At 47.6% G+C, this 27089-nt stretch overlaps 1 protein-coding gene and 1 non-coding gene across 6 annotated transcripts in view; one reads left to right on the forward strand and one right to left on the reverse strand.

Annotated features, from left to right (window-relative positions):
• VWF (von Willebrand factor) overlaps positions 1-16677 on the reverse strand; it is a 134846-nt gene extending 118169 nt beyond the window's left edge. The window contains exons 1-5 of one of the 5 annotated variants that reach the window (XM_087855562.1): positions 16492-16672; positions 15272-15326; positions 13636-13800; positions 3753-3855; positions 3015-3223 (exon numbers count right to left, since the gene is read on the reverse strand). In XM_087855562.1, the coding sequence (XP_087711688.1) occupies positions 3015-3223; positions 3753-3855; positions 13636-13800; positions 15272-15326 (532 nt within the window). In that variant the 5' untranslated portion in view covers positions 16492-16672. Of the gene's footprint in view, positions 1-3014; positions 3224-3752; positions 3856-13635; positions 13801-15271; positions 15327-16044; positions 16303-16398; positions 16421-16491 lie in introns of those variants that run through there. The other 4 variants (XM_045781154.2, XM_087855563.1, XM_087855565.1 and 1 more) reach the window with 4 other exon arrangements.
• On the forward strand, positions 7405-7477 carry TRNAR-CCU (transfer RNA arginine (anticodon CCU)). The gene has a single exon. It is a non-coding gene; the product is annotated as a tRNA-Arg (tRNA).
• Positions 16678-27089: the final 10412 nt, after the last annotated feature.

The raw sequence follows: 27089 nt of genomic DNA on the forward strand, positions 1-27089 counted from the left end.
TATTTTTCTTTCCAAGCAAATTTGTGAGCGTATTACCACTTACTTCGTGGCTCTTTGTGGCTGGCACGTCTGACACAAACGGGCCTTAAGCACTTTTGTTAAATTGTTAACAAATAATCCTTTTATGCCGTTGTTCTCAAACCTGTTCTCTAGATGCTGAAATGTGTTACAAAACAAGGTGCAAATTTAAAACAACGCCAGTGTTGGGGCGCCTGGGTGGCACAGCGGTTGGGCGATTGCCTTCGGCTCAGGGTGTGATCCCGGCATTGTGGGATCGAGCCCCACATCAGGCTCCTCCGCTATGAGGCTGCTTCTTCCTCTCCCACTCCCCCTGCTTGTGTTCCCTCTCTCACTGGCTATCTCTATCTCTGTCAAATAAATAAATAAAATCTTTAAAAAAAAAATAAATGAAATAAAAAATAAAACAACGCCAGTGTTGATATAAATTATTTAAATACAAAAACAGAGGAAATTCTGACCTATGCCACAACATGTGGATGAATTGTAAAGACATTGCGCTAAGTGCCAATAAGCCAGTCACAAACAGACAAACGCTGTATGACTCCGTTGATATGAGGTACTTGGAAGAGTCGGAATCACAGACAGAAAGTAGAATGGTGGTGGCCGGGGGCTGGGGAAGAGGAGGGAAGAATGGGAGGTTATTGCTTAATGGGTATAGAGTTTCAGTTTTGCAAGAGAAAAAGAGTTCTGGAGACAGACACTGTGATTGGTTGCATCATAGTGTGAATGTACTTAATGCCACTGAAGTGTGTGCTGAAAAATGAGTAAGACAGTAAATATCATTTTATGGGGTTTACCACAATTTTTAAAATGGAGAAAAAAACCCTATACATGAATTTGGGGGGTGGGTGGGAGGGCAGAGGGAGAGGGAAAGAGAGAATCTTAAGCAGGCTCCACACCAGCGCAGAGCTCAATGTCATGACCCTGAGATCATGACCTGAGCGGAAATCAAGAGTCGGACGCCCAACCGACTGAGCCACCCAGGCGCCCCTGCATGAATGTTTATAGCAGCTTTATCCATAATTGCCAAAGACTAGACATGACAAAATGCCCTTCCCCCAGTGCATGGATAAACACGTTGTGGCGGTACCTTTCAACAACAAACAGCAACAATCTCCTGATACATGCAACAACACAGATGGCATCATGGTAAGTGAAAGAAGGCTGACCTGGAAGGCAAAATGCTCCACGTGTGGTATGATTACAGTTATGTGAATTTTGGAGAAATCAAAACTGTAGGAACAGAATAAAGGTCAGTGGCTACCAGGGCTAGGGGCTCAGGGAGAGTTTGCCTACAAAGGAGCACAAGAATTCTGGGGGGAGGACACTGTTCCACAATTTGGGGTAGGTCCATGGCTCTCCACTTTGGTGAAAGCTCTTAGACCGGGAAGGGTGGCCTTTACTGTATGTAAAGTATACCTCGATAAATCTGACTTTTAAAAATAATAATAATAAAATCCAGCTATGTGCTTCTTTCATGCAATACATCTGAAACAAAACCACACAGACCAGTTGAGAGCATGAAAAAAGATATATTGGGGCACCTGGGTGGCTCAGTCATTAAGCGTCTGCCTTCAGCTCAGGTCATGATCCCAGGATCCTAGGATCGAGCCCCGCATCAGGCTCCCTGCTCAGTGGGGAGTCTGCTTCTCCCTCTCCCTTTACCTGCTTACGTTCCCTCTCTTGCTGTCTCACTCTCTGTCAAATAAATAAATAAAATCTTTTTTAAAAAAATATGTCAAGCAAATACTAATCTAAAAAAAAGGTGAAGTGCCTACATATTAACATCAAGCAGATTTTACGGCATAAGGCGTTGTTAAAAATGACAAGTCATTACATAAAAGGAACAGTTCGCTAGAAAGATTCAACATTTCTAAAATCTAATTGCAAAGGCTCAAAATATATAAAGCAAAACTTGATAGAATTACACGAAGAAATTGACAAATTCATCACCACTGCAGAAAAAATTTAATACAGCTTTCTCAGTAACGGGTAGTTGAAGCAGACAAAAAGTAGTAAATGTATAGAACATTTACATAACACAATTAACAAACTTAATTCAACAAGTATATATAGAATCCTTCACCAATCGGAGAATACATTCGCTTGGAGCATACAGAGAATTGCAAAAAGGCCACAAACAAATATCCCCAAATTTCTAAATTAGAAATCAATTTAAGATAACTTTAGAAATTCTACACATCTGGAAATTTTGAACACACTCTACAGGTTAAGAAAGAATTCAATGGCTATTAGAAAATCCATGGAACTAAAGGAACATGAAGATATCAAAATTGGTGTAGCTAAGATGGCATTTAGAGGAAAATGTATAGCCTTAAATATACATATCAGATGATACAAAGTGTGAGAAATCAGTGCTGGAGAAGACGAAAACAAACGATCTTACTATTTTCCAACATATACACTGAAATGAAAGGAATGGTCAACCGTCTCCCTAGATGCTTACCCCTTAATGAGAGGGTGGTTGGGTCATAAGGAAGAAGAAGAACTTATGTACAAATGTTCAGCTTTTGTTAGGAAGCATCACTCCTTGAATGTTAATGTAATTGAAGTTACCAAAAGAAGATTAAAGGTGAGTAGTGGTTTCCGCATTGTCTGTGTTATCTTCTATTGCTCATGAACACAGACATAGACTGGCCTTTTTGGACAGCGGCCCACCCTTTACAGACTTCCTCCATGAAGTTCTATTGTACTCATTCAGGAGGGTCTGTTCAAACCATCCAGCGTCTACCAACCATCTACCCTGTGTAAGCTGCTGTGGGCAATTCCAAGTTGAACCAAGCCAAGTTGAACCAACCAATCTCCAAGATGTGGTTTGCCGGGCAGTCTAGGCAGTGGGCTGGAACGCTCACAATGAAGGCTGGCAGGATAAACATGACATGCCTGGGGAGGGGTGTTAGTGAAGGTTTGCAAGCGGGGAAATGACAAGCATAACCACAACTCCAGGGAAATGGTGTCTGAGAGACGCTTACCTTCTTGCGTCCTGAAGTCATCCTCGGCAAAGATGTTACAGTTGCCACAGAGCCCACAGGTCTTGTTGAAGTATCTGTCTGACAGCAGGACTTGAAAGTTGCCACTGCTGTCAATTTTGGCCACAAAGCCGTAGGCCTCACTGGACAGCTTGTAGTAGCCAGCCTCGGTCTCCAGGTAGAGCCCGTTGGAGGCATAGGGCATGGCGATGCTGGGGGCACAAGGATGAGCTTGGGAAGCATGCTTCTCATGCATTTCCTAGGTGTCCCTCCCACCTTTCAAGGCCAAACCCATGCTCCAGGTTTGGGACCTTGGTGCAAAGTCGCTGAGGGCCTAGACCAGGAGTTGGGATATGGGGCTCTCCCCCAGCCCTGCCACTCTCTTCCCTGGGCACATTTACTTTCTCTCCCCTGGCCGAGCTCCCTTAGCTGAAAAAACAAGGGGGTTGCAAGAGGGGTCCCCAGGGTCTTTTTTTTTTTTTTTTTTTAGATTTTTTTATTTATTGGAGAGAGAAAGTGCAGAGAGAGAGAGAGCACAAGCAGGGGGAGCAGCAGAGGGAGAAGAAAAAGCAGACTCCCTCTGAGCAAGGAGCCCATGCAGGGCTGGACCCCAGGACTCTGGGATCATGACCTGAGCTGAAGGCAGACACTTAACCGACTGAGCCCCCCAGGCTAGGCACCCCCCCCACCCCCAAGTCCTGTCCTTTTTAACATCCCAGACATTCCAGGCTTCTGACTTACCTTTGGGTCCCCTGCAGTGCAGTACCATTGACAAACAAATGGATGTCAAAAAATTCTCCCAGATACACGGAGAGGCTCACTCTCCTGCCATTTTGGAAGCCCCCTGAAAGAGAAAAGAGTCAATACCAGTAATTATTACCAAAAAAGTTAGGAAAGTTACTTCCAATCCTCTTATGTACATCGTGAATCTCATCTCTGGGGAAAAATCCCCCCACCAAGGACTTAAATGGGCAATAAAAATCTTCCCAAAAATACCATTTACTCACTCATTTTCCCATTCATCTAAAAATATTTATTGAATGCCTTCTGGATACATAGTCCGCTAATAGTCTCTTCTATTTCTCAAAAGAAAACGATAAAAGAATGACCCCTTCTTCTGGGAGTTTACAGTCTTTTTCTTTTTTTAAAGATTTTATCCATCTATTTGACAGAGAGAGAGGGAGTGGACAAGCAGGGGGAGCGGCAAGAAGCAGACTCCCCACTGAGCAGGGAGCCTGATGAGGGGCTTGATCCCAGGGTCCTGGGATCATGACCTGAGCAGAAGGCAGACGTTAACCGGCTGAGTCACCCAGGTGCCCCTGGGAGCTTACGGTCTAAGTAAGATAAGCAGACAGTAATTGAGCATAATGCAAGGTGGCAAAAAAACAACATTGTGGGTTATCTGTAACAGGAACCATAGGATAGAGTTATGTATAATGTTCTCTTAGGACAGCCCAAACCAGAATCCCTGGGCTCTTTGTTTAAAATGGAGATTCATGGGGCGCCTGGGTGGCTCAGTCAGTTAAGCATCTGCCTTTGGTTCAGGTCATGATCCCAGGGTCCTGGGATTGAGTCCTGCATGGGGCTCCTTGCTCAGCGGGGAGCCTGCTTCTCCCTCTGCCTGCCGCTCCCCTGCTTGTGCTCTCTCTCTCTCTCTCTCTCTGAGACAAATAAATAAAAAAATCTTTTAATAAAATAAAATGGAGATTCATGAGTTCTGTCTCAGTTGACTGAATTTGATGCTCTGGCAGATGTTTAGAGATCCCGTTGGCAAAGTGCCTCACTCCACGTGGGTAACTCAGGAAGGAGGCGATAAATGACCTATACTGCCATGAGAGACGTGTGACTAGGCGAACACATGAGAAAATAGTCTCTGAACCAAGGTTCAGTTGTAAGGGGCGAACACAGAGGCCAGGGTGGTGGCAGTGACCTGAAAGCAGGAAAACAAGCAGGAGCCCCATTTGCCGCAGCCCCATGGAGACTCGTCCCATCGAGAGGACCTGAGAACAGGTGGTCTCCAAAGATTACGGACTGGCCACGGGAGGTGAAGGAGCCAGAAGGAACAACGCGGAGTCTGAGTCTCCAGCCTCAGAGACTGGGAAGTTGCTGAAAATAAGGAAGATGAAGGGTAGCAGTGAACACAGAGATGGAAGATGCTGGAGAAGAGGGGGTCCAATATGGGGGCTCAGTGCCTGAGGGATCCTGCAGAAATGGGGCAGAGGACCATACAAAAAGGTTAACCTTGAAAATGAGGGAATATTCCCTCTCCTAGAAGAGTGTGGGCTCCAGCCGCTCAGCAGAAGAAGAGGCAAGAAAAGTCTGTGGAACTGGGGAGCCTGGGTGGCTCAGTCCATTAAGCAGCTGCCTTCCACTTGGGTCAAGATATCAGGGTCCTGGGATGGAGCCCCATATCTGGCTCTTTGCTCAGCAGGGAGTCTGCTTCTCCCTCTACAGCTCCCCCTGCTCATGCTCTCTCTCTCCGTCTCACTCTCAAATAAATAAATAAACTCTTAAAAAAAAAAAAAAAGAAAGTCTATGGAACTAAGTGTGGGAGATGAGGAGATTCGTTGTGTGAGGTGTTGCTGCCAAGGCTCGGGCCACTGACAAAGTCAGAGAGGAGTTCCCCAGCTGAGGCCGGAGCTGGACGGAGCTGCTGGAGGACAGCGATGAGCTATGGCACGCACGCATACACGTACGCACGTACGCACACACGCACGCACGCACGCATGCCTCAAGCAGGAAATACAGTCAATTCTGGTGAGATTTCAGCAAGGGAGTCACAGGTAAATAACGGGCCCATTCTAAGACTAGATTCCTGAAGGATCCACTCTTAGCAGCTCAGAGGTCCCCAGGAAAGGCCCACAGACAACCCACAGCCCACAAACCACAGTCTGCAGAGCCCCGGACCAACACTGTCAGGAGGAAAAAGAGACACCAGCCACATCAAAGGGGTTTTTGTCCTGTTTGCCTGAGGAGCTTGCCTGCTCTGCATTTTCACTTAGAACAGTTTTGCAGCAAGCTAATCCTTAAACAGTTAAGCAAACTTTCTGACAGCAAGAAATTAGCCAAAGAAAAGCAAACACAACCACATAGATAGGTGGTCAGACAAATAGAGTTAAACATTAAAGGTGGGATCTGAGTGGTGGGCATACGCGTGCTGTCTTATTCTTTCAACGCTTCTGAATATTTGGACATTTCCATAGTAAAATCTTGAAAAAACAAGCAAATGAGACCTCCTGGTGACCACCTCCAGCTGGCAGTCCCTCCCTGGAGCCTTCCGTGCCCCTAGGTCTTCGCAGCTTCCTTCCTGGGCCTGTTCTGGAGGTCAGCCCACCCATTCACGGCTCAACTCACCCAGGCACCGCTCCAGTCACCACCTGCCTCTGGGAAAGGGTGGGTGATGAGCCCAAGAAGTCGGGGGCTCTGGGTCCCATAAGACTACAAAACCTGTCTCCTCATCTATACGATTTTCCTTGCCATCACACCCAGTGTCACAGAACAGATGGATGGGCAGTCCTGTCCCTGCTTCACTGGGTAACTCAACCAGTAACTTGCCTCTAAGCCAAAAGCATTTCTTTCCTGGAAACGAGAGGAATCCCTGTGTGCCTATCCTTGCAGAATCTCCCGCCCTCTCATGAAGATTCAAAAGGGCTCTGGAGAACAAGTCAGCCAGGGAGCATGTGGCTGGAGCATGCGTAGGGAACGTTCTGGACGCAGCCAGGTGGCTTGGGTGAGCCATCACCCTGCAGCTGCAGATCTGCATCTCTTCAGGGCTGTCGGGAGGTAGAATCACCCAGACAGTCACTTGCTCCACGGAGGGCAGGTGCAGTGGGAAATCCAGAGCTCACTATCCCTGTAAGGGTGACAGGCTCCCACTGTGTGGGGGTGCATGGGAGCCCCCAGCCTTTGCAAGTAAATAATGAAGACGGCCTGACCCCACAGACCGCAGGACTTGGGTCCACCCAGGTGGCTACACTCGGGGTCACTTGCCCATCGTCACAAAGCCCGTGAGCAGTGAAAGAGTCTGGACTTAGACCAGGCCCTGGTTTAAGTATTTGAAGAACTGGGTCAGTGTGCCCGGGGTAGGATTGGTGTTAGGAAGCCAGGGAGCACCTGCTGAGCAGAGACTGTGTGAGGCAGAGCCCTGTCGGAGGAGGTGGGGCTGGCTGCCCAGGATCTTCACTTGTCCAGGGACCCGGGGGGGGGGGGGGAGCTGGAATTGGGACCGTTGGTGAGGACTGTTCTGCGAGGAGCCTGCAGGATTCCTGACACTGGACATCTGAGGGAGGCCCGAAGAGCAGTCACTCCACACCCAAAGGAGGGGGGCAGCAAGGAGATTCTTGAAAGTGTGTTCTGAAGATGACTTCAATACAGAAAAACACACTATGGGGATGCCTGGCTGGCTCAGTCATTAGAGCATGCGACTCCTGATCTCAGGGTCATGGGTTCAAGCCCCATGTTGGGTGTAGAGTTTACTTAAAAATAAAAATCTTAAAAAAAAAAAAAAAAGGAAAGAAAAACACCATGGCAGTGAGAAGTCTCTTGGGGATGGTCTAAACAGGTGGATTTAGGACGTTTTTGCCCAGAAAGCAGAGTGAAAACACAGTTGACTTCATACGCAGTACGAACACACTCCATCTTTCACATCATTTACCCTTCCTGTTTGCTATGCACTCTGACACCTTCTAAGGTTTTCTATTCTATTCCATTTAATTCCTCTAAATGCTGGTTACACCCATTAATTTTAAATCCATACATTATGACTCAGTTTGAAAAACACTGATCTAGACTGACTCCACTTTATAGAGAGAGAAACTGAAGCTTAAGTTTACAACACAGTTTGTCCACCCAGCAGTATTGACATTTGGGGCCAGACACTTCTTTTTTTTTTATGATTTTATTTATTTATTTGAGAGAGAGAAAGACAGAGACAGAGCATGAGCAATGGGGAAGAGGCAGAGGGAGGGGGGAAAGCAGACTCCCTGCTGAGCAGGGAGCCCTACTGGGGGCCTGATCTGAGGACTCTGCGATCATGACCTGAGCCAAAGGCAGACGATTAACCGACTGAGCCACCCAGGTGCCCCCAGACACTTTTTGTAGTGGGGCTTTCTGGGGTATGGCAGGGTAATTAGCAGGACCCCTGACCTCCACACACTCAATGCCAGTAGCATCCACCCCCAACTTGTGACAATCCGAAATGTCTCCAGATACTGCCAAATGTTCTCTGGGAGAAAATCACCCAGGTTGAGAACCATTGGTTTATGCTGCTAACATGAGGCAGAGCCCATCCACAGGTTTTCTGACTCCAAGGCTAAATGTCCTTTCAAAACACAAAGCTGCCTAACGGGGCATCTGAGTGTTCTGGATTCAGTTAACCACTAATGCAGGAGAGAACTCCAGATTAGCCTTCCTTCCCTCCCTGCAGAACTCAGGGGAGAATCCAATGATGTGCAGACATTAGGAAGGTGAGCTGTGAAAAATTGCCAGTGAGCCCAGAGGGGACTCCCACACTCCACAGACGCGCACGGGTGCAACTTCCTATAACCGTGGGGAGAAGATGGGCTGGGCGTCCCCCGCAAGAGCCCAGAGCAAACCAGGGAAGCTCTCCCCATGGCTCTGTCTGTCACCTGGCCTCTTGAGCTCAGTGACCGAGTGGGCTACGTGAGGGAGCAAGGCTTCCCCCCACATGTTGGAGTGGGAAGCATACTGGGGAGCAAGCTGGCAGCAGGAACCAGTCAGATCGGGGTGCTTTCCTGGACCTTAGAATGTGACACTCACTAATATGCATTTCTAACAAACACTCCACCGCCTCTTCTGTGACTCTGAGGCTGGTGATCGTCTTCCAAATGCTGAGAAACAGGGATCTGGTCTAATAGGGGCCATTCACTGATGTGGAAACTAAAGTTCCTGCTGGTAAGTGACTCAGCACGGGGTCGGTTGTGAGTCTCTGGCTCTCTCTGTGCTGGTGCGGGAACCAGGGGACACCCGGACTCCAGGGGTCTCTCTCACCAGCCCCTGTGCAAGTGGGCCAGGAGACTCATAGCTCTGGCCTGCCTGGACCTTCCTGACAAGAGCCAGGATCGAGGGAAGGGCCCCCTGCCCTTTGCGCCAGGTGGTCCTTCATGCTTAGGCATAAAGACTTTACCCAGGATGTGAGCAAGGTCCACAGGCGCTCGAGAGGAATGGGAATTTGTGGTTTGGAAGCAAGGAAACAGGATGTCATTGGAGAACAATGGGGCAGAGATGTATGGGAGGGGACACAGGCATGCACGTGGAAACCGGAGCTGCAGTGTCCAAGGGTGCCTGACCCAGTGCCTCAGCCTCCCGAAGCAGCAGCACTCAGCGGGGAGCCTGCTTCTCCCTCTCCCTCTGCCCCTCTCCTCACTCATGTGCGTGCTCTCTCTCTCTCAAATAAATAAATACACAAAATCTTAAAAAAAAAAAAAAAAAGGTGTGATGAACCCATAGGCTGCTTTAAGCCAATTACCTGCCAGAAAACTGCCCCCTGACAAGTTGTTATAAAAACAATGACCCAGTGAGGCTAAGTGGGGAGGTCCCACTGAAATACTTTGAAACAGAGAGGCCTAACACAGCCCTGCAGTTTCTCCTTGGCCGCTGAAACCCTGGAAAGGATGCGCAGAAAGGGCGAGGCCCTGGACACAAACCCAAGGGATGCTTCAGGGAGGGAGGACTAATGTACCAATGACCTTGACAGAGACGGCCCCCCGGGGCCCCGCAGCCCCTGGCCCACCATGTTCACGCCCAACAAGCGGACACCCTGTGTTAAGGCGGCTGCTTTCCATCACTAAGTTGGGGGTAACCCTGCAGGCCTGTCAATGATTTCTCTCCCTCCATCCTCACAGTGTCCCCAACTTAAAGATGAGGAAGGGGAAGCGAGGACATGGGCACAGTTCCCTAAGGACACTCTGTGAACAGGGGCAGCCCAGACCAGTGCCAGGCTTTCTGACCGCAACTGTGGCTCTTTCTACACTTCAGTTTCCTGCTGGGGGAGAGCCACCTCATGCTGGGGGATGGAAAACAACCAGTCCCCCAAGTGGGTGAGCCCAGGGCTGGGCAGGGCCACTGTGGTCAGGGGGCTTCCTGGAGGAGGTGACAGTGACAGCCTGAGTTCCCCTGCCTGCTCAGCGGGGAGTCTGAGCCTGCCCTGAGTGGGGTCCGGAGTGGGGTGTAAGTAGGGGAAGGGGGCTTGTCCAACATGACACTTGCCTCCCTGGGCCCAGACAATGAATTCTGCGCTTGGCCCTAAGATTTCATTATACATGTTTCAAATCCACCTCCAGGGTAAGGAGTCCATAGCCAGAGTCAGGACAGCAGCCCCTAGTGTCTCCATAGGGTCCCCCTACCTGGAAAGTCCCCTGAAGCCCAAACCCACATGGTAGAGAGGGTGTCACTCGTCTTTCAAAATCTTTCTCCCATCACTCCTAACCGTCCATTCCCACTGACACCCCAGAGTCATCTTAAGGAAAGGGTCTTAGGTAGGGAGTCTATATGGAACCCCACTGTGATTTTTTAAGATGCATACAACTAAGTACACATGGAAAGATCAGTAGATGGTTTCAATGTCAATTTCCTGGTTGTGATCCTTGAGGATAGTTTTGTACAATGTTACGAATTGAGGGAAACTGGGTAAAGGATACACAGATTTGCATTTTTTTTACAACTGCATGTGAATCCATAATTAGATGAAAATAAAAAGTTTAATTTTAAATAAATAAATCTTGCATAGTCTCTCCAGTTACTTTTGGGTTTCTTATGGAGATATAAGAGGCCACTATGGGTTTTTTTTAATTGAGAAACAAGACAAACAGAGAGAAATGCTTTTTGCCTTGTGATGAGAACGTTTAAGATCTGCTCTCTTAGCAACTTCCAAACACGCCAAACAGCAGCGTTAGGTATAGTCGTCATGTCATGTCCTACAGCCCATCTTTAGGACTCGTCTAGCTTAGCTTACAAATGGAAGTGTGTGTTTTTGACCATCTGCCTCCAATTCCCCCTCCCCCTACCACCTGCCTCTGATAACCCAAATCTGACCTCTTTTCTAAGAGTTTGGGTCTTGTTTGGGTTTTTTTTTTTTTCTTTCCTTTTCTTTTTTAGATTCCACATGTAAGTGAGATCAACCAGTGTTTGTCTTTCTCTGTCTGACTTAATTCATTTAGCATAATGCCCTCAAGGTCCATCCCTGTTGTTTTAAATGCACTATGGTTTTTAAAGTAGAGAAATCCACTTAAAATAAACATTGGGGCCACCTGAGGCAGGAGGTGCTTAGCCTTCAGCCTCCCAGGGAAGGTGAAGGGGTATCTGCTCTCCCAAGTTACTCCCCAGCTGCTGCCTCTGAAGCAAGGGGGGGCCCCAGTTTCAGTGTTCAGAATGGCTTCCTCCGTTTGTCATGCCCTGGGATGTCTGTGATCCTTTTCACCCCCTGCCTGGTTATCATGGCCAAGACCACCCTACCTTCTGCCGTTCTCCCTTTCTGGACCCTTTTGGCAAAGTAGCAATTCCCTCTTCATCCTCCCAGCTGCACGAGACTCCACACTAGCTGCTCACTGCTGCTGAGTCGGGAGGCAAACTCCCCCATCAGGCTGTCAGCCTCACCCCTTGACCCAGCCTTACTGCCCACTACTCCCCAGCCCCATGCTTCTCAAAGTTTGCTCCCCAAACCGGCAGCTGCAGCAGCACCTGGGAACTTACTAGAAATGAGCCTTGCAGCCCCCACTCCAGATCCGCTGACTCAGAAATGCTGGCAATGGAGCCCAGCAACCTGTTTCTAAGCAGCCCTCCCAGCGATCCTGAGGCAGGTTGTTCGAGAACCATTGCGCCAGCCACCCTGACCTCCCCACTGGGCTGCACTGAGGGAACATAGGGAACATACACTCCTTCTGGCCTCTTCCCTGTGCCCAGGCTGTCCCCGCTGCATGCAGCCCCTCCCTCGTCCTCTCGGCCCAACCAAACCCCTCACCCAAGGCTCCTCGCAGGCCATGCTTTTCACGAAATTGGCTCTTCGGTACCACAGAGCACTGCGTTTTATGAATCCCCACCCCACCCCACCTTCGGTGCTGCCAGAGACCCCAGTGAGCCACACACCAGGAAACAAAGATGAGTGAGACATGGTCCTTGCCCTTGGGCGGCTCAGGGAGGAGAAGGAGGAAAAAGGGCAGCCTGGTGAAGCTCAGTCCACTGAAGTCACACGGAGATAGGGTTTCCAGCAGAGGCAGGGCAGGTGGTGAAGGCATACGGAGCCTCCCGGTTACGGCCGCCATCAGCCCAGGCAGCTCCCGAACAGCCTGGCCCCGCGCTGAGCACAGAGGGCTGCATCCAGCCTGGGACACTGGTGGAGTGACCGCCCCAGGAGCCCCCCTGCCCAAAATCTCTCCTTGACCAAACCTGACCAGGGGTTTGGTCCTCTGAGCCCTCCTTTCAATGAGGCCCCCACCTTAGGTTCTGTCTTTGGTCTGATTAGTTCCGTTCAGCAAGAATCTTGCGGGGTCAGTTTATCGAAAATCGCCCATCCTCAATATCTGACCAATTCCTCACACCCCTCCCTCAATGTCTTATCACCCCGGCATGCCTTCAGCAAGAACCCTGTTGAGTGGGCTTAGCCAGATGTTATCCCTGATGTGTTCCCCTCAGTAATTTTCCATCCACAGACCCCCCACCCGGCTCCTTGGCTGTAAATCCCCACTTAGCCTTGTTATATTTGGAGTGGAGCCCCATGCTTCTCCCTTACTGCAAACCCCCCCGCCCCCGCCACCATAGCAGTGGCCACTCTTGAATAAAGCCTTCCTGACTGTCTCTACCAAGTGTCATGAAAAATTGTGCTCTGATAACGTGGGTCTGTCCATTGCCACGCCATCTCCCCAAGGCTGTGGACCTCGTCCACACTCACACATCACACACATCAGATTCATTCTGAGTGTGAAGGTCACCAAACCACAATCTCCCCATCACTACCTCCAGGCTCGCTCCCAGCCCTGGAGAGAGCTGTCTCTCCTTAGTGCAGAGGAGCGTTCTCGCGTCCTGCCCAGGATCAAAATCCAGCTCAACCTTCGAGTAACTGCCAACCCTTGGCAGGATCATACCACCTCCTTGCGCTCAGCTCTTCATTTGTGAAACAGGGGTGGCTGCAACCCATACTCACATCTCAGAGCCGCTGTGGGGCTCAGAGATAAGTACCAGCAAAATACCAGCATTCCCCCGGGAGCACACGAGGTGTTCAACATCTGCTAGGGACCCTGAATTCTGCCAAGAACAGAGCAACGGCCCCTCCCGTTTGCTAGGAGCTCTGTGTGTTACAAAGCATCTTCTGGTTCATCATTTCTCTTGATGTTTTGGAGCTCCCAGAGTGCCGCCTGCACCGAGCGATGCGCCCAACCACGGGAAAAGCACGAAGACTCTCTCCACCCCACCAGCCTCCCAAGAGAGAGACCTGGGGGGAAGCTAAAGGAAGCTCTTGGTCATGGACAGGCCATTCCCATCCATGTTCCCGCAGGAATCTGCAAGCTCAGGCACTGTCCTAAGAATATACTATCCCCAACCCCCGCCCGCCCTAGGTTTGAGCTTAGCTGGCACCTGCCCTGAATCCCTCCCTTCAGTGCCCCGGACTCACCGATAAGCGAGAAGGAGTGCTTCTGGCAGTCTCCAGCCAGGAGATAACTGCAATCTCCCGCAAAGCTGTACATGCTCTCGTCAAAGGTGTTGATGAAGTCATCTCCAAAGAGGCTGCACCGGGCCATCGGTGACCTGCCAACAGTCCCTTTTGTACAAAGGGTCCCTGCAGGGAGAGACTGCAGGTGAGCAGAGCTGGGACCAACAGCCCAAACCACTCCAGCCCTGTAGAAATGAGGCTGCGGCTGATAAAAATGGGGCTGTAGGGGAGTATTTTCCATCTTAAACAAGACTCACGTTGCTGCTTTTGGCCCTCACAAAGGACCCAGGACCCACCGCAGTAATAGAAGAACAGCTTTTCAGCATATCTATTTGTTTTAACGATATTTCTTACTGATTTAAAATGTAATACATGCTTATCAGAGAAAATTTGGAGAATACAGAAGAAAAATACAAGCAAGGTATAATCATCTGTATTCAGCAATAACTAAAGTTAACATTGCAGTTTTATCTTTCTGTTCTATTTCACAGCATATATACAATTATAGATTTTTTACGAACTTGTGTTCATCCTATACAATTTATCACCTATTTCTCAACGTATTACAAAGAAATTATCATACCATTGTGTATACTTGCAAAACATGATTTGTAGTGACTCTATTTGCATCTAAATGTATGCAGCAAAACCCCCTACTATTAGATTCTTAGCATTTTTCCAAATTTTTTAACATCTAAATAGATTGCAGTGAGCATCTTTAAGCATTAATCTACTAGTGTATCTTGAACAGTTTACAATCAAACGAATCAGCCTGTGTGTCCAACACATAGAATCTATGAAGCCTTAGCTCCTCTAGGGCCATACGCTAACTCTCCCAGGAGACCCTCCCACCACCTTCCCACTGTGTGTGTGTCTGTGTGTACGTGTGTGGGGGGGGGGTCAGATGGGGCACCACAGTAGTAAATTTCTAGTAAAACTTCTAGTAAGTTTTCTGGGTCTGCTAGCACGGGACCCACCTAGTAGGAAGATGGAGAGGGTATGAAAAATGTACATTTTCCCCTGTGAGCAGCAGGCTGGATGTCATGGCCTGAGTGGTCTAGGTGGGGACAAGCCAGGGTCAGAAAAGGGTCCCTCTTGCTGTTCACGGATTCAGGTCTCAGCAAGGGAAGGGAGGCAGTGTAGTGCAGTGAAAGAGTAGTAGCCCAGGACCCAGGAGAACAGACCTCTGATCTCTGCTTTATGTGACTTTGGAGCATTTATTTTTCCTCTCTGACCCTCAGTCTCTTATCTGTACTCTGAGTGGTTCAACTAGATGACCTCTGCAGTCTCTATCCAATTCTTGGATTCCTGCAGCCCCATTGCAGAGAACAGCTCTGTGTGGCCCTTGTGCTTTTTAATTGTCCAATCAGACTGGCATTTGCAGACACCTGCTCCTGGAGGAATACAAGCCAGGGGCAGGGGGCTCTGAAGAAGCTTCACAAGAGGAATGAACCAGTGACTCTGGCAGGCCCAACACAAGCCTAACACGGGGCTGGGCACACAGGTGAGCTCCAGACACACCTGCTGATTCCTGGAAGGGAGTTATTCCAAATGACCCTGAGGCAGGAGTAGAGAATGGAAGCAGTTTGGTACCTACCTGACAAGGTGAGGGCCAGAGCCAGCAGCACCGTCGCAAGTCTGGCAGGAATCATCTGCAGAGAAGCAGGAGAAATGATCGCTGATCACTGCCCTCACAGATAGCTACTGGTATGCGCTACTGTCCATATGTGAAGTGGGAAGAACATTTTTTTTTTAAAGCAAGAGAAAAGACTCATCCTTACTGGCCCTGTTTGCCTTGAACATGGAGTACTTGTCCCAAAAAAAAGCTCCCGGCCAGGCCCAGGCCCAAGAGTAACAATCACTGTGAGCCAAACCCTGGGCACCCTTCCCTCAACAGCAGACCCAGAGCCCAGGCAGAGATGGAAAGCTCTGCCCTCTCCTCTATATGCCTCCAGGCCAGCCTGGCCTCTCATTACCCTGCACTCCTGCACCAGCCAGGAGCTGACATGTACCTAACTCCCCCGTGCCTCTTCATCCTTCCGCCCGGCAGCAGACTGGGGAGAAGGAGCTATCGTATGCTTCTGTTCCTACCGCAGGTCCCCAGATGTCGAGAATGCTCAATAGCCAAGTTTGCTGGTCAGTCCCCAGCCCTCGACCATGAGCACCTGGCATAGTGCCAGCCCCCAGGAGCTGCTCAGGCGACGAGCTGATGAATGGACAGGAGTCCAGTAGCCCCAGGCCCGGGCAAGTCTCCCCATAGTGTGCCCCCCTCCAGAGAGAGACAATTGACTCTGGCTGCAGAGCACACCCCAATCCCTTACAGCCCCTCTCCTCTTGAACACCTTGTTAAACAGGTATAGAATCTATCACCTGAGATTCACTGGGGGTGAGTCCTTTCCCACCCAATGCCTCATCCAACCCAAGAGAGACAAGCCCGATCTGTCCCGTATCTGCAGGAGGGGCACTTCGACCTCAGATATGGCCACATCTTGGTCTCGGAGCAGGTGACCCTCTCCAAGCTCCCAGCACACAGGTAGATCAGGCTACTCCCAAAACACAGCCAGAGACGAGGGCAAAACCCACTCCAGCCTCGCCTCGTCAAGTACGACACGCAGCAAAGCCAGGCATGAACAGGAGCAGCCGCAGGACTCCCCAGAGACAAGTGGAGAGCGGTCCTTCAGACGGTCCCGGCTTTGAGTCACCCTCCACACAAGCCCTTCTCACCCGGGGACAGAGGAAGCCCTGTTCTCCAGGGGCTGGGACCTGTCCTCCTCTTCCTCCCACAACTGAGCCAGCCCCGCTCCCCAGAGACCAGACCTTCCTCTGCAAGCGGGGGCAGCAGGTATCTCCAAGGTCCGCTGGGAAGCTCAGCGCCGCACGACGGGGCCGCCCGCCTAGGCCATACTCCCCGGCAGCCGAGGCCGAGGGGACTGCGGCAGCTCAGGCTGGCTCACTGCTAAGTGACCCGGGGGCTGCACTCCCGCGGCCAGGGGGAGATAAAGCCCAAGTCGTGACGTCCACCCCACCCCTCCTTTCCCACCACAATAGCCGTAAGCTGCCCCAGCAGGGGATTGGCCTCCCGTTCATTACCACAAGGAAACAATGAACGGAAATGGTATTAGAAATACCTCCAGGCCGATAAGGCTTTGAAGAGTTTGGTGGGAGACCTCGGACAGCTGCCACGGTGGGCTGCCTTGCCCTCCCCACGCCCCCCACACCCCCCACCCACACGGAGGGCTCCACGCAGGCAGAGGATGACCGGCAAGGCTGGTTGACCCCGGGCAGGCTGGTCCAGGCCGGGGAAGAGGCCAGACCTGATCCACACAGCCTCTGGATCCGGCTGCCAAGGCCAGACACCGGGGAAGTTGGGAAAAACACCTCAACCTGAGCCAAATTAGCCGCTGTGTTTGGAGAAAGAAGAGAACGGATGCTTCCCGTCCACGCTAAGGTATGAATGATGCTGTCCTGGCCCTGACAAAAACAGGCCCTTTGAGCCCTGGCCAGCGTTCACGGTCCAGTTCAACGCAGGCCTGCTCCCAAGCCCAGGCCCCTGTAAAGTGATGCCCGGGGCAGCTTCATTCCCGTCCGCCCCCCAAGACTCTTGCACCCACTGCTGCTGCCTGACGCGTGCCTGACCTCACACACCATACGCGCACACCACACACCACACACATACACATACACACACACCACAGACATACACAGCCCCCACACCACACACATGCACACACATATCACACACACACATACCACACACACATATCACACACACCGCACATGTACACATATCACACACACAACACACATACACAGCTCCTCACACCACACACATGCACACACATATCACACACACATATCACACGTATCACACATACCACATGCATACACACACACCACAGACATACACAGCTCCTCACACCACACACATGCACACACATATTACACACACCGCACACGTATCACACACACCACACACATACACATACACACACACCACAGACATACACAGCTCCTCACACCACACATGCACACACATATCACACACACCACACACACATCACACACACACATACACAGCTCCTCACACCACACACATGCACACACATATCACACACACCACACACACACCACACATACACAGCTCCTCACACCACACACATATTGCACACACCACACACACACACGCCACACATACACCACACACCACACACATACACAGCCCCCACACCACACACGTGCACACACATATCACACACACATATCACACATACACAGCTCCCCACACCACACACATGCACACACATATCACACACATACACATATACTACACACATACCCACACAACATCGCATACACACCACATGCCCTATCCACACCACACACACACACCTGACACACAACACACACTCCACATGCACGTACACATACCTTACACACACCACACACACGTAACGTATACCACACATGCACACATACCACACACACATATTACACACATACAACACACACATGCACCATACGCACACACACTACACACACACATTATTTGCACTACACACACAACACATGCACACATACCCCACATGCACATACAAACACACACATCACATATACACATATCACATATGCATACATACACACACCACGCCACACACATGTCCACACAACTTCACATACACACCACATATACTACCCACACTACACTCCCACCATATGCACATACGTACCATACACACCACACACATACATTCACACCACATACATACACATACACATATACCACACACACAACACACATACACACACCATACACATACACCATAAACACACACATGCCACATACATACACACACCACATCACACACACCACATACACATACCATACACGCACATACATATGCATATCATACACAGCACACACAGACACACAGCATACATATACACATATCACACACCATACACACATGCATACCACATACACACCACATACACACACCATACACACTACACACATCATACCGCATACACAAACACCACACCTGCACACACACATACCATACATACACAACACATACACATATCACACGCACAGTATACACACACTACACCACACATACCACACACACCACACATACACATACCATATACGCACACACACCACATACAATACACACACATTCCACATATACCACACACGCCACACACATCCCACACATGTACACACACACCACACCCACATGCACCACACACACCACATACACCACACACACCCCACATACAGTACCCACACCACACAAACACCCATACAACACCACACACACCACAACATGCACATATACACACATACCACATTCATGCACCACATACACACCACACACACATATACCCCAATCCTTCTTCCCAATCTCCCGTTCCTAAGAGCCAAATTCTCCACATCATCTGCTAAACCCATTCCTGCCAAAACAGGTAGCTGATAAAATAGAGGCGGAAGGTGACTCTGACGGTGGGGTTCCAGGCACCATGACAGGCAGACTCAGACCCATGTAGGTAGGGAAGCCCACCTCGCTGCTTCTCACCTGTGATTCCCACTTGCCCTAAGACTCTGGGAGACCATCCCGTCCCCAATCTCCCCACTCCTCACACACATGCCTCACGCTCTACCACTCCCTCTACCACCCAGCAGAGGAGGATGAATGTTCCCAAGGAAGCAAATGGTGATAGATGCAGAGTTCGTATGATAGAGAAGAAAGGGTACTTAAGAATTTCCACTTCCAGCTTGCTTTTTTTTTTACTAGATAACCTGAAAATCCACCCACTGTGAAACATCTCTAAATGCCATGTTAAGTATGACAAATACTTTTTAAACGCACAGCTAACCTGGGAGGAGAATAAGGGGTATCTCCAAGGATCAAGGATCCCCGTGAGCAGGAAGTGGTGCCAGCACACAGGTCTAGTGAATCTGGGAACCTTCCAGGCTTGAGGCCATGCTTGGCAAGAACATGAAATGAGGCTCTGGGCCTGACCCAGGCAGAGAGCTGGACAAGACCCTACGTAAGGCTGATATGTGAAGGGAAACCTTCCAAAGGGCGTACCAGGAAAAATTCCAGTCACCAACATGGAAGAAAAGGAGCTTGTCTATCTCTACCAGTTTTGGTGATGGGAAAATGAGGTCTTTCTCTAAAATTTGTCACCACGGGCCCACACTCGTGCAGGTTTTGGGTTCAAATGGACATTACCGCATGGTCCAGAAACTCCCAAGTTGGGAAGATGACACAGAGGTTAGTCTTAGGTTAGCACCTGGGCTCCTGGTAGAAACAAAAAATGAAATCTTTCTAAAAAGATAAACCTTCTTCCCAGGTCCCATATGATATCCAGAGATAAAGCTCTGTAGATCAACTCAATCACAAATGTTACAACACTTGAGAAAACAATCCACCATGAGCCAGAATTGGCAGTTGCAACCCAAAGCAGGAGTAGATCCCCCAAGAATTCAGATAATAAAATGATCAGATAGAAGTGGAAAAATCAAAGTATTTAAAAATATCATAGACTAAAGATCAGGAATTGAAAACATAGAGGACTAAGACATGATGAGAAGAGAACAGAAAGACTTGAAAAGAACTTTTAAAATTGAGAATACATAGGAAATTCATTGAAAAATCCAAATACAAACAGCAGACATCTCTGAAGAAAAAAAACTGCTAGAAGAGAGAACTAAGGAAATTCTTCAAAGAGACAAGGAGATGAAAAAATGAGAGATGGGTTAAGAAACATAATAGAAAGAGAAAATCCAAAGAGAAGTACTAAGAGACTGTCCTTACATGCTATGCCTTAGCTTGACTGCCCCCCGGAAGCAGGCCCTGAGAATTTTAGTGCACATTATTTATCTGGGAGAGCAGGAAACACCAGCAGGGAAGTGGGGATATGATATGGGGAAGGGAGAGCAGCCAATAACGATATTTATTAAGCAGCCACCACGTGGGCAACTGAGCTTAATCCTGTGAGGAAAGTGCTGAGAAAGCCTGAGTCTCATGCTCAGAATTATCCCACTCTTGGGTCAAGAAAGCAGGGGTATTTCTACACCTACATGGGTCATTAATTGTCAAGGGCTGCTCCTGGCACTAACTTCTTCATACATCTGGCTCTCAGGCACAGTGGTGCAGACACTGGCTGGCTAGAAGAAACACATAAGTCCAGAGGGCCATGGGGGAGGCCCTGTAACTTCTGCTTGGCCTAATTAAATTATCATTCAGAGTTACTGCAAAGTAGAGACATTTTTTGGAAAAATGACAGCATGTTTAACATTGAGAGCCTTTCTAAGAGAACTAAGGAGAGTACTTCAGGGAGAAGGAAACTAAACCCAGAAAGAAAATGCAAGAAAAAAAGGCAAACCAAGAAATTGGTAACTATGAGCGGGCAGTGATTGCATAAAACAGTAACAAGAGCAATGATCAATTAGAGTTGAAAAAATAAGATAGAACCAGAATACCAGATAGCAATAACACCTAAGACAGGGAGTGAGTGGGTGACGGGAGTGAAAGTGTATTAAGGTCCTCGAATTGCTCAGGAGAAGGAAAGGGATGAAAACTGTAGGCTTGATTAAGGCTACAATGCATACCAAGATTTTAAGAGAGGCTACTAAAAATAAAATTAAATGTAAGTTTTCCAAACCAATGAGGAAAAAACAGGAACTAAAACTAGATTGACCTGGGGAGGGGGCGGGGGGAAACATGGAAAGAACAGGGCAAACAGTATAAATTAAGATAGCACAAAACATCCAAATATGGATAATCAGCAGTAAAGAGAAAGATTTCATATTAGATTTCTTTTAAAAGGCACACAATCCAGCAATGTTCAAGGGAAAGGCCTAAAACATAAAAACACAAAGACTGCAAGGAAAAAAACCAAAAGGTCGATGGCAACTAAGAGAAAGCTGGCTATATTAGCATCAGACAAAATGGACCTAGGATAAAAGTCATCTTCACACATAAAGAAGATAAAAAGTTGGTAATAAGTTGAACAAACTGGGAAGAGATAATTATAGATTCATGTGCACTTCATAATACAAGCTCCAAATGTATTTTTTAAATTATTGAATTATAAGGCAAAGTGAAAAAGCTTCAGGTAAAAGTAAACAACATTCACTTATGGAAAACAAGCAATCAAAAACATCTTAGTAAGGGGCACCTGGGTGGCGCAGTCCGGTAAGGGTCTGACTCTTGGTTTCAGCTCAGGTCATGATCTCAGGGTCAGGAGATTGAGCCCAGCATCAGGCTCCATGCTCAGTGTGCAGTCAGCTTGAGATTCTCTCTCCCTCTCCCTCTTCCCCTCCTGCTCATTCTCTCTCTCTCTCTAAAATAAATAAATCTTTAAAAAAAAAATCTTAGTAAACTGTTAAAAGAAGGGAATGTCCTTGACCTAAGAAAGAGAGTAAACTTCACAATTATGGTAAATCATAAGCCACTTTCTCTTTAACAACTGGCAGACAAAGATACCCGGTATCATACTAGCAACGTTGCTAGCAACATCGGATCAGACATTCAAGCCAGTACAGTAAAAGAACACGAAGATATATGACTTGGAGGGGAAAAAGCAAATATAGTTAGAAGTTGAAGATATGACTGTCTGCATTGAAAAATTCCAGAGAATCTACATAAAAGAACTTTACTAAGAACTCAGCAGTTTGCTAAAACAAGATGAATTTTCAAAACCTATTATGTTCCTATATAATTATAAAATGCAATCTTTAGGGGCGCCTGAGTGGCGCAGTCGTTAAGTGCCTATCTTTGGCTAAGGGCGTGATCCCAGCATTCTGGGATCAAGCCCCACATCAGGCTCCTCCGCTGGGAGCCTGCTTCTTCCTCTCCCACTCCCCTGCTGTGTTCTCTCTCTTGCTGGCTGTCTCTCTCTGTCAAATAAATAAGTAAAATCTTTTAAAAAATGCAATCTTTAAAATGACTCTATCGGTGAAACAAATACTGTAAGTTACTTAAGAATGAATTCTGGGGGCGGGGGGAGGGAGGAGGGCGCCTGGGTAGCTCAGTGGTCTGCCTTTGGCTCAGGGCTCGATCCCGGTGCTCTGGGATCCAGCCCCGCATCAGGCTCCTCCACTGGGAGCCTGCTTCTTCCTCTCCCACTCCCTCTGCTTGTGTTCCCTCTCTCGCTGGCTGTCTCCCTCTCTGTCAGATAAATAAATAAAATCTTTTTAAAATAAAATAAATAAATAAATAAATTTTAAAAAATAAAAAATAAAAAAAGAATGAATTCTAGGGGCACCTGGCCAGTTGGTGGAACATGCAACTCTTAACACAACTCTTGATTCTGAGGTCGTGAGTTCAAGCCCCACGTTGGGTGTAGAGATTACTAAAAAATAAATAAACTTTAAAAAAAAAAAAGAAAAAGAAAAAATTGAAAGAAAACAAAAGTAAACAATGTCAGAAATAAAAAGAGATATATTGTTATTTTTTAAAAAAGAAGAAGAGGGGTGCCTGAGTGGCTTAGTGGGTTAGGCACCCGACTCTTGGCTTCTGCTCAGTCATGATCTCAGGATTTTGGGATCGGCCATTTGGGGAGGGTAGTCAGGCTCCTCATTCAGTGCGGAGTCTGCTGGAGATTCTCTCCCTCTGCCCCTCCCCTGCTTGCTCCCTCTCTCTCTCAAATAAATAAATTTTTTAAAAAAGAAGAAATTCCATAAAACCTGCACAATACCATTATTCAAAAAAATCATAAATTTTGTTACAAAACATAAAAGAAAATGCAATAGGGAGATATACTCTGTTCATACTTACTAAGTCACAATAATGTAAAGATACCAATTATCCTCAAATTAGTCTATAAATTAAATGCAATTCCATCAAAATGCAACAGGATTTTTCATGAAATTAGATAAGCTGATCCAAATCTGCAGGGAAAGCAGAAGATTAAGAACAGTTCAGACAGGGGCACCTGGGTGGCTCAGTCCGTTAAGCGTCTGCCGTGGGCTCAGGTCATGATCCCAGGGTTCTAGGATCGAGCCCTGTGTTGGGCTCCCTGCTCAGCGGGGAGTCTGCTTCTCCCTCTCCCTCGGCCCCTCCCCCTAGCTCATGCTCACACGTGTGTGCTCTCTCTCTCTCTCTAATAAATAAAATCTTCAAAAAAAAAAAAAAAGCAAGCTCATTGATACAGAAAACAGATTGGTGTTGGCCAAGGGTAGGAGGTGGGGGTGGCTAAAATGGATGAAAAGGGACAAAAGATACAAGCTTCCAGTTATAAAATCAGTAAGTCACAGGATACAATGTACAACATGGTGATAATAGTTAAGGATACTGTACTGGATATTTGTAAGTTGCTGAGAGGGTAGGTCTTAAAAGCTCTCATCACCAGAAAAAAAAAATTGTAACTGCGAGTGGTGTCAGATGTTAACTAGACTTATTGTGGTGATCATTTCACAATACATACGAATATCAAATCATTACATTGTGTACTGGAACTAATATACTTTTACATGTCAATTATATCTCAATTCTTTTAAAGTAAAAAAAAAAAAAAATAGACAAACAACCCAGGGGCACTCAGTAAGTGATACAGAAAGACAATTCACAGAAAAGGGAGAAACCCGTTTGGCCAGTAAACATATGAAAAACCACTCAACCCCACTGGTCACCAGGAAAATCCAAAATAATAGCACAATTAGTTATCAACCCATCGCATTGGCAAGGATGTGGGGCCACTGGAACTCCTATTTGCTGTTGTTAGGACAAATGGTGTATCACTTTGGAGAAAAATGTGGAAACAGCGATTACATGTAAAGATGCTCTTCCCGGTGACCCAGCAATTCTAGTCCTCACATACCCTCTGGAGGAACTCCCATCCACACGCACAAAGCAACTTGCACAAAATGCTTCCTTGCCTCAGTGAATGTAGTCACAAAAATGTGTAAACAGCCTTACGAGAAAACTCGTTGTGGTACATTCATCCTATGAAATGCCAAACAGCAGTTAAAAAAATTATCGGGGCGCCTGGGTGGCTCCGTGGGTTAAGCGACCGACTCCTGATCTCGGCTCCAGTCTTGATCTCAGCGTCCTGAGTTCAAGCCCCGCATTGGGCTCCACTCTGGGTGTGGAGCCTACTTAAAAAAAAAAAAAAATTCTCTAGGCTACGTGTACCAACATGGATAAATCCCAAAAATAATGGTGAGCGAGAAATAAAAGTGCGATACATTCACGTGAAGTTAGAGACCATGTAAAATAAAACCGTACGCTATTGCTTATACATGAGTCTACTTGCCCGTGAAGTACACCTACACGTGCACGGGGTGATGACCAGCAAATTCAGGGTGGTGGCTGCCTCTAAGGGGGGATGAAGGAGACGCGACCCAGAGAGCAGGACACAAAGGGCTAGTCCTCTTCGTATAGGTTTTATTTATCTGCTCAGTTCGAACATGTGAGGCAAATATGTAAACACGTCGAGATGGGCCAGAGCTGGCTGCATTATTCGCGTATCAGTTCTGTTATATTATCCTCTCTGGATGTCCATATGGTTGAAATTTTCACTGAAAAGAGAAAGGCCTGAAGCCAGGGACCTTGGCATGTGGCTTTGCCCTTACAAGCAGCACGGTGACTGGCATCCATGCACACATGTTTTTGCACACGTCGCCTATTGCCTTAAAACAAATTCCTAGCAGTAAAAGAAAAAAAAAATGTCTGGGTCAAAAGGCACAAAAATTGTTAAGACCTTTATGGGGTGCCCGGGTGGCTCAGTCGCTAAGTGTCTGCCTTCAGCCCAGGGCGTTCTGGGATCGAGCCCCACATCAGGCTTCTCTGTTGGGAGCCTGCTTCTTCCTCTCCCACTCGCCCTGCTTGTGTTCCCTCTCTCGCTGGCTGTCTCTCTCTCTCTCTGTCAAATAAATAAATAAAATATTTAAAAAAAAAAAAGACCTTTATATATTCTGGCAAGAATTATACCAATTTAAACTTCCAAAGCGTTTTATGATTATTATGAACTGAATGAGTGTGTCCCCCAAAATTCATGGGTTGAAGCCTTCCCTGCCAATGGAATGGTATTAGGAGGTGGGCCTTGCTGAAGTAGTTAGGGTTAGATGCGGTCGTGAGGCTGCGGCCCGTGATGGCATTAATGCCCTTAGGAGAAGAGGAAGAGACACCGGAGTTTTCTCTCTCTGCCATGTGAGGACACAGTGAGAAGGCAACTGTCTGCAAGCCAGGAAGCAGACCCTCACCAAAAGCTGAATCTGCTGGCAGCCTGATCTTGAATTTCCAGCCTCCAGAAATAAATGTGTGTTGTTGAGACCATCCAGTCTGGTATCTTGTTATAGCGAAATACCATTAAAAACTCAGCAGCCTGGGGCGCCTGGGTGGTTCAGTCAGTTAAGCGTCTGACTCTTAATTTTGGCTCAGGTCATGATCTCGGGGGTCCTGAGATTAAGCCCCGCGTTGGGCTCTGTGCTCAGCAGGGAGTCTGCTTGGGGATTCTCTCTCTCCCTCTTCCTCTTGTGCCTCCCCACCCACCCACCACCCATGCTCTCACGCTCTCTCTCTCTAAAAAATAAATAAATAAAATATATATCTATTTTTTAAAGCCAACAGACTGAGCTAAGCAATTCTTTTTTATTATTTGGTAATTTGGCAAAAACTGGCATAAGATTATTGTTTTAACATTACTCCTGTAATTACTGAGAAATAGTTTCTAAAATTCTCCATTTGTACTCCTTCCTCTGTGAAGTTCTTGCTTGCGTCTTTAGCTCATTATCCACTGAGGCGTTTCTCTTTTCTTGCTGATTTATTTAAGCTCTTTATAGATTAAGAATACTACTTTTTTCCTCACATTAATAAACAAATGTTTTTCTCAGTTCTCCATGTACCTTTATTCTTTATTTATGGTGGTGATTTTTATGTACAGGAGTTTGGGGACGTGTTTAATGTTTTTTTTTTTTTTTTTTGGTTTGGGGGAGGGGTGCTAGGTAACCCAGGTCCAAAGTCAAAGTACAAAACACAAAGTGTTGGAAAGGACGCACAGTGAAAAGTCAAACCTCCCTTCCTGCCAGGTGGATGACAATTGTCTCACTTTGCTGTGAACTAGGGGACGCTTGGGGACATGGGATTTTCATTACTAAAACTGGGACAGTCCTCAGCAAACTGGGACAGTTGGTCACCCTCCCAGCCCCCTAGTTTCCTTCCCAGAGGCAATATTGGTACCCGTGTCTTGGGTAGCCAAGAAATTCCAGAAGTGTTACAAAAGTTGTAAATATTCATCTTCCAATCTGTTGTGAAGACTATAATCTTAGTCCACAAACTCGCTTTCACAAGATATGCCACATCATTTTGTTTTCTTTCAATCAAGTGAAATGCAACCTTCTTTACAGGCAGGGTGACCCAAGAATCCTGGGCATGCTTTTGTGCTCAGAAAGCAAGGTCAAGGTT

Source organism: Ursus americanus, chromosome 25, assembly GCF_024610735.1.
Source record: "Ursus americanus isolate L20-20 chromosome 25, mUrsAme1.1.p, whole genome shotgun sequence".
NCBI classification, from domain to species: Eukaryota; Metazoa; Chordata; class Mammalia; order Carnivora; family Ursidae; genus Ursus; species Ursus americanus.